The sequence below is a fragment of the Sus scrofa genome, chromosome 3, assembly GCF_000003025.6.
Source record: "Sus scrofa isolate TJ Tabasco breed Duroc chromosome 3, Sscrofa11.1, whole genome shotgun sequence".
In the NCBI taxonomy this organism is placed as follows: Eukaryota; Metazoa; Chordata; class Mammalia; order Artiodactyla; family Suidae; genus Sus; species Sus scrofa.
Window position 1 is genome coordinate 6547884 of NC_010445.4, and position 13233 is coordinate 6561116.

The following is a 13233-nucleotide window of genomic DNA, read 5'->3' on the forward strand; positions in this document are numbered from 1 at the left end:
GGTGGGCTCTGCCCAGAGACGAAGCCTCCCCTCGCCGGGCCTCAGGGGGCCAACGGAAGGTCGGCACCGTGGGCGGAAGGGGCGGAGGAGCGGCTGCGCAGAGGGAAGCCCCGCCGCCCAGAGGCAGAGACCCGACGGTGCCCCGCGGAGGTGGGGCCAAGGGTGGGGAGCCCAGGGGCGTGCAGAACGTTACCCGCTACCCGCGGGGCGTAATCTGGGGGCAGATGGCCAGGTCAGGGCCCATCTTTGGGTCTGGAAATGTCACTGGGTCTTTGGGGCCACTGAAGGGCCCAGGAGGGCAGTTAGCAGGAAGGAACCTCTGACCAAACCTAAATCAGTTTGCAGCCCACGTACCCTCAAACTCCTGGTGTTAAAGTGGGGTGTGTGCGTGCGTGCGTGCGTGTGTGTGTGTGTGTGTGTGAGGCCGCCTGCGGCCCAGATGGTTCCTTCCCAGTCTCTTGCGGGTTCCAGCCCGGGGTGCCCTTTGTCTTGTCTCCCTACTCCTTTGGCCAGTATAGTCCTCGGCTGTCCGGCCGTCGGGCGAGTGGGAGGGGGACCCCAAGGTTGGCACACGGAGGCTCAGGGAGATGCTGCCAAAGGAAACGCAGGCCCCACGGGGACGCAGCTCTTCTACTTTCCGCCGTCAAGTTGTTACCGAACCCAAGTTGGCTCTGATCGCTGCACAACAGGCCAATACATTAGGAGAGGAGTTGGGGCAGGCATAAGACTTTAATCGGAAAGCTTGCAGACCCAGAAGTTGGGGCAGGCATAAAACTTTAATCGGAAGGCTGGCAGACCCAGAAGATGGCAGACCAGTGTCTCAAAAAACCGTCTTGCCTCAGCCTGAATGCAGGCTTCTTTTATACTGAGAAAGGGGAGGGGCCACCGGTCACTCCCTCGCTGTCACTTGCTTGGGGGAAGGGCTCCCTGCAATGCTGACCAACGGCTGCACAGGGCCACTAAAGGTCGCTCAGGGTTGCTTCCTTACAGCTCCCACTGTCAGTGTCCCTTCCACAATCTTGCCGGAAAAGGGGTGATGATCCTTCTGGCTACTTCCTGCCGAACATGGGCCATGAGGGGGTGATCAGGGAATGGAATTGATGAGCCTTGTGCTGGGAATATTAAGTAATGCAGTTCTCTTTCCGTATCTACGACGACTTAAACTTGGGAAAATTCCTGCTACAATGAAATTCTAATCTCAACATTTATCCTTTTTTCTTTTTTGTCTTTTTGCCTTTTCCAGGGCCGCTCCTGCGGCATATGGAGGTTCCCAGGCTAGGGGTTGAATCGGAGCTGTAGCCACCAGCCTACGCCAGAGTCACAGCAACGCGGGACCCGAGCTGCGTCTGTGACCTACACTACAGCTCACGGCAACGCCGGATCCTTGACCCACTGAGCGAGGCCAGGGACCGAACCCGCAACCTCATGGTTCCTAGTCGGATTCATTAACCACTGAGCCACGACGGGAACTCCAGTATCTATCCTCTTTAAAGAGCTACCTTATGTTTTCTAAGGGTTCACAAACCCATCGCTCTCTAGACCTCTCAGGAGTTGGGTCATTTTCTGGTGTCAGTGGGGCTGCTGTACCCCCGGTGTGATGAACCCATGGCTTTACTCCAGCTAACTGAACAGATGAGTGCGTGGTCAGTAAGACCGTGCGGGGTTCTATCCACCCTGCAGTCGGCTGGTGCTCAGGCCCTTCTCCTCTCCAGGTTTTAAGGAGGACTTGGTCTCCAGGTCGGAAAGGATGTGAGCCTGACTCGGCTGGACAGGCGGACCTGTTGGAAGCAAACTCATCAGCAGAGGTGAGTATTGTGCCCAGAGTGTTAACATATTTGTCAACTGCTCCACCTTTCAGAGCACTTTTCTAGTCCCCCGCTCAAGCAGACCCCTGGAATGGCCCGCCAGTATTTCAGAGGGGCTTAATTTAAGCCTGCTTCTGGGCACCACTCTGACCCATAGCGGGGCAGCCGGCAACGCCTTATTCCAAGTTAAATGGTCTCTGGACATAGTTTAGCAATGCTTCTCTTTAATGCATGACCCATTTTCTCCGTCTTTCCTCTTGATTGTGGTCTCCAGGATGAAGGAATTTGCAGTGGTTTAGATACCTGTTGGGTTATGCTGGAGACACAAGCAGGTCCATTTTCCCTTGGAAGGGAGTTAGGCAGTCCAAGTCAGGGCATGATTTCCTTCAGGCTTTAGCCACTTCGGAGGCTTTTTCTATGCTGGCAGGATGTGCTTGCTCCCATCCTGAGAAAGTATCCACACATCCCAGCAGGTATCTGAAATTTCCCGTGGCTTGAGGCACTTGGGTAAAGTCTGTTCGCCAGTTTTCCCCAAGGGGCAGGTTCCTCTGTGTTGGGTTCCCATCTGGGAGGCCTTTGGATTATATTTAGCACAGATCATGCAGTTCTGAGTGACTCGCTGGATGGTTCTTTGTAGGTTAGATCCCATTATATATTTTTGAATCCATTGCAAGCTGGCGTGTCTCTCGTAGTGGGTACCATTATGAATGTGCTGTAGCACAGGGCCCAAGAAGGCCCCGGGGAGCCAAACAACTGCTGTGCCCTGCATTTCCAGCCAGGTGAGCCATGGTCAAGACTGAACCCCCACTCTCTGGCCCTCTCCTTGTCCTTTTCTGAATATTCTGGCTGGTGTTTTGACAAGTCCGTCTGTGCGAGAAGCGACCCTAACCTGGCTCAATAATTGCCTTCCTTTGCTGCCTTCTTTGCAGCTCGGTCAGCTGTCCGGTTGAATTTGGTGCCCTGGGATGTGCCTGGCCTCTCAGAGACCCTGGCAGGTGGAAAGCACTGTATCGTGTGATGAGTTTTTGTGTCTCTTCTCCCCAGTGGTTACCTGTGAGTTCCTGTCTTTTTTTCATCCCTGCTTCTCCCCATTGGCCTAAGCCGGGCATGGGGTGCCCAGTTAGTACATAGTTCATTTCTGTGGTGTGAATGGGTCATGGCTGGGGGCCAGGAGGGTGCATGGAGGGGGCAGCACCCCCAGCTTGGCTGAAGATGTGGGACTTCAAAGGTTTAGAGGGAGACAACCCGGGTTGGAGGTGCTTGGGACTGACGGTGGTGTCAGGCGTGGAGGAAGACGTGGCAGGTGCTGGGGTGGAGGGGTGGGCTCCTGGGAGACGTTATGAAGGAAAAACTGGGAGGATAAGAGGGTCGAGGAGGTGGAAATATGGGAGATAGGGCGAAGCCAGCGTGAGCTCCAGGCTAGAGCCTGGGTGATGGAGAAGATGATGAAAGGGGGAGGACACCGAGGTCAGGTTTAGACACGCTGGGGTTTAGAGGGTGGGGGACAGGAAGGGGCTCAGACCATCGGTTGAAAATGTCCAGCGTATTCCATTCCATCCAGAGGAAGAGGGTCTAGACGCAGCCAGGACTCCCACCCGGGGAGCGTTAGGGCCAGGACTTCTCGCTCTCTGGTCCAGCCCACTTCATCCTTTTACAGTGAAGGGAAGCCGAGGCCCTGAGGTTCAGGTGTCCTCACCAGCACTCATCAGAACCGCCTGCGGAGTGAGGGGAGATTGAAACGGGAGCTGTGGGAGTTCCCGTTGTGGCGCAGCGGAAACGAATCCAACTAGGATCCATGAGGGTGCAGGTTCGATCCCTGGCCTCGCTAGTGGGTTCAAGATCCAGCCTGGCTGTGAGCTGTGGTGTAGGTCACAGATGCGGCTTGGACCTGGCTTGCCTGAGGCGTAGGCTGCAGCTGCAGCTCCAATTAGACCCCTAGCCTGGGAGCCCCCATATGCCGTGGGTGTGGCCCTAAAAAGACCAAAAAAAAAAAAAAAAAAAGAGATTTGCAGAGAGGGCAGGATGCGTATTGGACGTTGGAAGAAGAGAAACTGGTAAATGACGGAGGAGAAAGCGCTTTAGAACTGTACCAAGCGCTCTGACAGGTGTGAAAGCGGAACAGTTGTCAACCCTTTCATAAACAGCATATTTCTCTGCCCTCTGCCATTAGGCTTGTTCTGCTATGGTGATCAGCACTTCTCAGACACACTCCTTGCCCCCGGCTGCAGGGAGGGGGCCACGTGGGGCTGGGACGAAGCCCCAGGGCCTGGGCACAAGGTGGGAAGGGGAGAGGGAGGCGCCCTCACTCCGGGGCCTTGTCTTCCTCACTCACAGGCACAGCTTGTCTGTTTAAGCAGAAGCGTCCAGGCCTGGCTGGAAGGGTGAGACTTGGGAAGAAGGGCTGCGTCTTGGGGCGTCGGCCCCCCCTCCTTTGCCGTGTCTCTCCCTCACCTCCCGATGCCACCTTTCTGCATTGACAGGTGGCCAGGGTCATCATGGTGCCCACAGATGCCCATGGACAGCCCTCCCCGCAGCACGCCAGGCTCCCAGCCTGCCTGGCTCCTTCCCCTGCTCCTCCTTCTCCACCTCAGGGAGACTCATTCCTTAGGGCTGCTGGGAGCAGAGGCTGATGGGAAGCAGACTAGCTGAATACATTTGCCCTTAGGTAATGAGTGGCCACCGGCCTCTTTTCCCTCAGGAATGTTTGCATTTTAGGACAAGTTGGTCCCACCCCCAACTTTCACCAAGCACCTGGGCCTGAACAATGTGCCTGACACTTGGGTTTGCAGAATTTTATTTTATTTTTATTTTTTGGCTTTTTAGGGCTGTGCTCGCAGCATATGGAGGTTCCCAGGCTAGGGGTAGAATCGGAGCTGCAGCTGCTGGCCTATACCACGGCCACAACCACGCCAGATCCCAGCCACAGCTTGCGGCAATGCCAGATCCTTAACCCACTGAGCGGGACCAGGGATTGAACCTGAGTCCTCCTGGATCCTGGTTGGATTCGTTACCACTGAGCCACAAGGGCAGCTCCGGTTTGCAGAATTTTATTTGATCCTCCTATTGACTTCACTAGGCAGGTGTTATCTCCTTTTCCAAATAGGGGACCCAAGGTCCTGAGTGTTCTAGCAAGTTCTCCGAGGTTATCCAGCCAGCAAGTGATAAAGCTGGGACACCGTCACGGGCTTCTAAAGCCAAATCCGGCCAGCACGTACCTTCTCCATCGCAGGTGCTCCTTCTAAAGAAGACACCCTCATGGCAGGTGGCGGTGAAGGCGAGCTTAGAGAGATGCTTCACTGAGGGAGGGCCTTGACCTCCAGGCTTAGAGGGAACCCAGGGCTTCAGGGAGGTCTGTGAGACTCTATTTTTAAAACTTTCCGTGTGCACATGGTGTGCTTATTTTTCAGCGGAGAGCTCCTCCTGGCCAGTGGACCCCCGTCCATCTCCCCAGGTTCTGAGGCATGAAGGCCAGTCACTGAGTAAAGGCACTTCCTTCAGGACCTCATTGCTTTTTTTTTTTTTTTTTTTTTTTTGTCTTTTTGCCATTTCTTGGGCCGCTCCCACGGCATATGGAGGTTCCCAGGCTAGGGGTCTAATCGGAGCTGCAGCTGCCGGCTGACACCACAGCTGCAGCAACTCGGGATCCGAGCCGTGTCTGCAACCTACACCACAGCTCACAGCAACGCTGGATCCTTAATCCACTGAGAAAGGCCAGGGATCGAACCTGCAACCTCATGGTTTTTAGTCGGATTCGTTAACCACTGAGCCACCACGGGAACTCCATTTTATTTTTATTTATTTATAAAATAGCTACACCTGCGTTCTTTGGATGTTCCAGGGCCAGGAAGTGAATCTGAGCTGCAGCTGCGGCAGCTCTAGATCCTTTATCCCACTGTGCTGGGCTAGGGATGAAATCCCTCTGCAGCGACCCAAGCCCCTGCAGTCAGAATCTTAACCCACTGCGCCACAGTGGGAACGCCAGGCCCCAGTTTTTGTATCTCCCTTGGTGCTCATCCTCAAATCTCAAAAGGCAAACAGTAGCTGACAGCTGACTGGAGTGGCCAGTTAGGTGTTCACAGAATTGAGAGGTTAGAACTTTCAAGCTGGGAGGGGAGGCCTCGTCCAACCTCTTCATTTTATAGAGGTGGAAATGGGGCTCCAAGAAGATCGCCCAGTGAGTCGATGGCAGAAAATGGTTTTTTTAGGCTCGCCAAAGAGATCTGTAAGGCCTGAATGGTTAATCAGGGCAAAGAAATCAGCACTTTCCGAGCCTCACGAGTGTGCTAACACCTGCAGGCATCTTCTTCTTGACCCTGTGCTGTCGAGACACCCTCCTTGTTCCCTCGTGCAGGTGATGCTGACTTTGGAGGACAGAGACGTGAAGTGGTTCACCTGGGCCGTGGTCTTGACCTCCCTGGGCTACCTGCTTCTGCTGCTGGTCTCCATCTTCCCCTTCTGGGTGCGTCTTGTGAAGGACGAGTCCCAGGAAGTGTTTTTCAGCGGCCTGTTTGAGAACTGCTTCCAGATCAAGTGCTGGAAGCCCCGGCCCTTGTCAAGTACGGAGGGATGCGGGCAGGGGATGGGGCAGCGTGGGGGGTGCTGGGCGACGGAGGCCTGGCGGGGCCTGGTGGGACAGAATTTAACACGCCTGCAAGGACCTTTTCTCTGGGTCTGCCCTCTCTTGGGGTTAGAGGGAAGCGGGCAGCTGGGGAGCGCCCTGTCTGGCGAGGTCGATCACGGGAGACAGGAGCAGATGCCTCGGCAGCAAAGTTCATTCCCCCAGGAGGGGCTGCCTTCAGTCTGGACAGACAGCCCCGAGCCAGGGGAACAGCCTGTCTCGCAGAGCAAAGGCTGGATTTCGGCCCCAGTTGTCCCCTCTGCCATGTGCCTGTCCAGCTGTGGGTGGCAGCTCTGCAGAAGGTGGGCTTGGGCCTGGCGACCACTTTTTCTGTTTCTTTTTCGGGCTGCACCTGCGGCATGTGGAGGTTCCCAGGCTGGCAGCTGAATCAGAGCTTTCACTGCCAGCCTATGCCACAGCCAAGGCAACTCGTGATCGAGCTGCATCTGTGGCCTACACCACAGCTCACAGCAGCGCTAGATTCCTGACCCACTGAGCAAGGCCAGGGATCAAACCCACGTCCTCTCGGATACTAGTCGGATTTGTTTCTGCTGCGCCACAACGGGAACTGTGGGTACCAGGTTTTCAGTGGACTGCGCCTAAGTATGAGCTCAGTGGATGGTAAAGGCACGTGAGATCATATTTTACAAGGAACTTTGGGAGGTCGGGGGATGTTTGCCTGGGAAAGGGGGGAACCTCGGGAGGGCCGTCTCCCGGGAACAGGAGAGGAGAGGCCCCTCGGGAGTAGACGGCCCAGGCTGTGTGCGCTCTGTGGTCTAGGATCCTCAGCCTGGGCACCACTGACATCTTGGGTGCATGATCTTTGTGGCGGAGGCTCTCCCATTGCCTAGAGGACGGTCCGTAACACCCCCGCCCTCTTCTCCCTGCTCGATCCCATGAGCAGCCCCCTCCCCTGCCTCAGTTGTGACAACCAGAATTACCTCCTGGGATGGCCCGATATCTCCTGGGGGGTCAACACTGCCCGCACTTGAGAACCACTGATTTGACCCGAGGGGAGATTCTAGAATATCTAGGTCTTCCACGCCTTTGTCTCTGTCCCAGCCCCGGCTGCTCTCGAGCACTCTGCCTGCTCAGGAGGGCATAAACCTCATTTTAACAAGTCTGGGAGTTCCCGTCGTAACGAATCCAACTAGGAACCATGAGGTTGCGGGTTTGATCCCTGGCCTCGCTCAGTGGATTAAGGATCCGGCATTGCCCTGAGCTGTGGAGTAGGTCGCAGACGCAGCTTGGTTCCCCCATTGCTGTGGTTCTGGCGTATTAGACCCCTAGCCTGGGAACCTCCATATGCTGTAGGAAGCGGCCCTAGAAAAGGCAAAAAGACCAAAATAAATAAATAAATAAATAAATAAAATTGCTTATGTCATTGTTTTCATGTCACGGAGAACGAGATGGGTGGGTCCAGAGTAGGCTCGGGGCCAGGTGGCCAGCTCGGAGCCTTGGTCCCAGGCTATGCTTGGGGACCTGAGAGTGGCCAGGCTCCGGGGCCATGCCCGCCCAGTCCCTGGGGGGCTCTGCCCTAGGGGTCGGGGTGCCTGCCCCAGCCCACGCTCCCTCCCTCCCTCCCCTGCAGTTTACATCGTCCTCGGCCGCGTGTTCCTGCTGTGCGCCGTCCTCTTCTCCTTCCTCACCGTCTTCGCCATGGTGTCCTTTGCATCTGACCTCTTTCCGGGGACCTGGAAGCACAACCTGGTGTCCGCCTTCATCAGCTTCCTCACAGGTGTGGATCGGCAGGTGGGGGTCCAGCCTTGGGGTGGGGGCCGGGGGCGGGGGGTGGTCTCTGAGGTCAGGGGGCACTTTTGAGGGCCCCCCTCCTCTCTTGCCTTCTCTCCGAAGTAGCAACCCCCACACCTGCCCCCTCAGGATTTGTGGTCCCCTCCTTTGGGCTTCCTGGCACGTTGCACCTGCAGCGGGCACGGCCCTTACCACTCTGGCGTGGCCTCATCTGTCCAGGGGTCTTTTCCCCACAACCTCTATCCTAGCGGCTGTCATAGGATCTGGTACAGGGTTGTAATATCCTTGAAATCAACGGATATAAATGAAATATGTTTCTTGGATGAGCAAATGGAAGAGACTCTCTCTGCCTCGTGGAAGCTTTTGACTTTAAAAGGCTGACCAAGGCCCCGCCCTGGGAGGCCCCCCTTAGATGGAGGAGGTGGAATGCTCACAGTGGGAAAATCAGGTTGAGTTTTTCACCCACGGTGTCACACCCAGGGGGACCCCATCTGGAGTCAGCCCAGGGCAGGGCCACAGAGGGTGCCCGGGAGAGGGATTTCTGATCACCGGGCCCCGGGGAGGTGAGGCACGTGGGCTCTGAGATGAGCTGGGAAGGAGGCGAGACAGGCATGTGGGGTGGAGGTTATCAGCTCTGAAAGGGCAGGGGTGTGGGCAGGAAAAAGCAGCCTCAGGTGGGAGCCACCCAGGCTGTAGGGAGGCCGGAGGGAAGGCGGGGACACGGGAGGAGAGCAAGGGTGCCTCCCTGTGCCCCCGCAGGGGCCTGTGCCTTCCTGGCCTTGTTGCTGCACGCCCTGGAGATGCAGAGTCTGAGGATGAAGCCCAACCCGCCCCACTTCTCCGTGCAGTGGCCATACTACGCCTTGGGCTTCAGCATCCTTCTGTTTGTAGCGGCCGGTGAGTGTTCGGGCTGGTGCCCCCCTCCCCACCCTCTGTCTGGATTCAGGAGCTGTGGAAGCTCTAGAGTTGTGCTGTTTGAAACCACAGTCAGTAGCCACTAGTGGCTATTTTGCTTTAATTAATTAAAATGAAATACGGTTAGAAATGGAGTTCCTTGGTCATGCTAGCCACTCTTGAAATGTTCAGAAACCACTTTCTTATGTGTCTAGTGGCTGCCAGATGCAGGAAGTTCTGCCGGACGGTGCTGCTCCGGGGCCTCAGCCCTGCCCCCACTACCCCCGGCCTCCCTCTTCTTAGGCTCCTGGACTTTAGAACCGGACCGCCAAGTATTTCTACTCTCCCTTACACCACCTGAGTTCCTAAGGCTTTCTGTTCTCTCTCTCTTTATCTTGAAATCTAAGATCTCACACCTCCCTTGAATCCCTTTTTCTTTACCTATTAACATCATCTCAATTCTTTTTTGTCTTTCTGTTTTTTCTAGGGCCACACCCATGGCATGTGGAGGTTCCCAGGCTAGGGGTTGAATCGGAGCTGCAGCCACTGGCCTACACCACAGCCACAGCAACGCCAGATCCGAGCCGCGTCTGCGACCTACACCATAGCTCACGGCAATGTCAGATCCTTAACCCACTGAGCGAGGCCAGGGATCGAACCCGAAACCTCATGGTTCCTAGTCGGATTTGTTAACCACTGAGCCATGATGGGAACTCCATCATCTAAATTCTTAATCCCATCTCATTTTGTCCCTACTCCTAATCCTCTTCCCAGTGTATTAACCTGACTTCTGATCCTAACCTATATTTTAATTTTTATTATATTTGAAATAATTAAGTAATTTTTTTGGCCGCGGCACACAGAAGTTCCAGAGCCAGGGACTGAACCCACACCGCAGCAGTGACAATGCCAGATCCTTAACCCACTGAGTCACCAGGAAACTCCTGTTTTTAAAAATTTTAATTAATGAATTACTTTTTTGGCTGCACCCAAGGCGTGTGGAAGTTCTCAGAGATCAAACCCAGTTCTCAGAGATCAGCAGTGACAACACTGAATCCTTAACCATTAGGGCACTAGGGAACTCCTGATCCTAACATACACCACAGCTCACGGCAACACTGGATCCTTAACCCACTGAGCAAGGCCAGGGATGGAACCCGAAACCTCATGGTTCCTAGTTGGATTCGTTAACCACTGTGCCACAACGGGAACTCCTGATTTTGTTATACATTGAACATAAAACAAAGACTATTTATATCTGTAAGATACAAGTAATCACAAGTAAACTGTACACCCGTATTTCCTCCATAGAGTTTAAAGATTCGCCATATTTTGTTGAATCCATTGTTTACAAGTTACATCCTTATTTTCTGTACCACTGAAAAAGAAAGGTCGATGCCAAGTATAATTCTGAGGTGCTGTCGCTTGTAAGGCACATCCTCATTTTAGAGATGTTAAAATGTTTAAAAAAATAAAAAGGGCTTGTCAAAATTAATGAAATGTGTGTGGTAGGACGTCAAGTATCTTTGAAGTCTTCCCACCTTGGGAGTTCCCACTGTGGCTCACCAGGTTAAGGATCTGACCTTGTCTCCGTGAGGATGCACGTCGATTCCATCCCTGGCCTTGCTCGGTGGGTTAAGGATCAAGCCTTCCTCCCGCATCCTCTCCTCTCCCCCAGGGAGTCAATGCTGACATTTGTGCCAATCATGGCTACTACACAAGATATATACTTAAGCAATATGCTTCTTAGTTCTGCATGCTTTAAAACTTTACAGGACTATAATTATACTGTATTTATTCTCTGGAATTTGCTGTTTGATCAACATTATAACCCCGAGGTTCCTCTCTATTAATATGAGGAAGTAAGTGTCATTCATTTTTAGCGCTTTGAATATTTCATTGTGTAATTAAGCTTTCCTGTAGAAGGAGCATGTTATTTCTCTGTGGGTGAATTTTAAGCTCATGATTGAGTTTCCTTAATAATCATAGGACTACTCTGGTATTTTATTTCTTCTTGGGTCAGTTTTGGTCATTTATTTATTTCTCTAAATTTACATGTTTTAAATTTTATTGACATAAAGTTACTCAAAATGTTTTCTTTTTTCTTTTTGGTCTTTTTTCTTTTTAGAGCCACACCTGCAGCATATGGAGGTTCCCAGGCTAGGGGTCTAATCAGAGCTGTTGCTGCCAGCCTACACCACAGCCACAGCAACGCCAGATCTGCCACAGCTACAGCTCGTGGCAACACCGGATCCTTAACCCACTAAGCAAGGCCAGGGATGGAACCCGCAACCTCATGGTTCCTAGTCGGATTCGTTTCCACTGAGCCACAACGGGAACTCCTGTTTTCTTTCTTAACTTTTTAATTTGTGCTGCATTTGTAGTTATGTACTTTTTTAATACCCAGTTTTCTCTTTTTTCATGACTAATTTTGTCAGCAGTTTATCATTTTTTGTCTTCTCAAGGAACTAGCTTTTAACTTTCTTGAACCTTCATATTTTAGGTTTGTTTTCTATTTAATTAATTTTGCTTCTTATTTTGAACTTTTCTTCCTACTAGTTTTTTTGCATTTATTCTGCTATTCCTTTTCCAACTTCTTAAATCAAGGGTTTCAGCTCATTGATTATTTCTTTTCTAAGTAGGCGTTTAAAGCTTTAATTCCTCTCTAAGAATTGCACTTTTATTTGACTCTCTCATTTTTATGTGTCATATTTTTTGTTGTTCAAATATTTTTTTGATTTCTCCTTATGATTTCTTCTTTGATCTATGAATTATTTTAAAGTATTCTTTAAATTTTGAGGTATAGAATTTTTATTGTATCTTTGTGTTAATGATTTTAACTTTCAATTTGATAGGAGATCATGGTCTATATAGTTCTGATATTTGCAGATTTATTGAGACTTGCTCTAGAGCCTAGTCTGAGGTCCATTTTCATGTTTCATGTCCAATGCAACTTTTTATTTATAAACATTACATCACACTTGTTTATTATCTTGTTTAAACCTCAGTTTAGAATTGTTATATTTTACTAGTGAATTGAACTTTTTTGTTTGTTTTGTTTTGTTTTTCGGGTCACACGAGCAGCATATGGAAGTTCCCGGGGTAGGGGTCCAATCAGAGCTGCAACTGCAGGCCTGTGCCACAACCACAGCAACGTGGGATCTGAGATGCATCTGCGACCTACACCATAGCTCACGGCAATGCCAGATCCTTAACCCACTGAGCGAGGCCAGGGTTTGAACCCACAACCTCATGGTTCCTAGTTGGATTCATTTCCACTGTGCCACGATGGAACTCCTGTAAAGACTGTTTTATTTGATATTACTCTAGCTACCTCTGCCTTTTTTAGATTAGTATTTGCCTGTTATATCTCTCATAAACCTGTCTCTGAGGTTTCCCTTGTGGGTCGAGGATCTGGTGGTGTCACTGCAGTGGTTTGGGTTGCTGCTGTAGCACAGGTTTGATTCCTGGCCCAGGAACTTCCACATGCCAAGGGCATGGCTAAAAAAACAAGATAAAATAAAACAAAACAAAAAACCTATCTCTGTCTTCATGTTTTGGATGTCTCTTATAGATATCTTATGATTGGATTTTTTCATCTAGTTTTTTTTTTTTTTTGTCTTTTTGCTATTTCTTTGCACTGCTCCCACAGCATATGGAGGTTCCCAGGCTAGGGGTCGAATCAGAGCTGTAGCCTCCAGCCTACACCACAGTCATAGCAACTCGGGATCCAAGCCGCGTCTGCAACCTACAGCACAGCTCATGGCAATGCTGGATCCTTAACCCCCTGAGCGAGGCCAGGGATCAAACCCGCAACCACATGGTTCCCAGTTGGATTTGTTTCCGCTGTGCCATGACGGGAACTCCTGATTGAATTTTATGTACGTAGCTCTCATTACATCTCCTCCCTCTTTGGTTTGGAAGTTATGTGGTCTATTTTCATTCATGCAGTAGTTGTTTTTGACATTTTAGCATGCTTAGTTAATCAGCATATTTATTCTCTTCATAAATAATTCAAGGACACTCCCCCCCCCCCAATTGATATGCTCTTTTGTCCAATGTTTTGGTTTCTTTGGTGTTTTTTTAATTCTATACACTTGAAATTATTATTTTGGGCATTTAACATTTTAAAAAATTACCCACATATTTACCAATGTAGTTGCT

General features: G+C 51.4%; 1 protein-coding gene across 2 annotated transcripts in view; it reads left to right on the forward strand.

Annotated features, from left to right (window-relative positions):
• TMEM225B (transmembrane protein 225B) overlaps positions 128-13233 on the forward strand; it is a 16354-nt gene continuing 3248 nt past the window's right edge. The window contains exons 1-6 of one of the 2 annotated variants that reach the window (XM_021086158.1): positions 129-232; positions 1713-1805; positions 2735-2858; positions 6157-6361; positions 8015-8161; positions 8935-9072. In XM_021086158.1, the coding sequence (XP_020941817.1) occupies positions 2823-2858; positions 6157-6361; positions 8015-8161; positions 8935-9072 (526 nt within the window). In that variant the 5' untranslated portion in view covers positions 129-232; positions 1713-1805; positions 2735-2822. Of the gene's footprint in view, positions 233-1712; positions 1806-2734; positions 2859-6156; positions 6362-8014; positions 8162-8934; positions 9073-13233 lie in introns of both variants that reach the window. The other variant, XM_021086159.1, reaches the window with a different exon arrangement.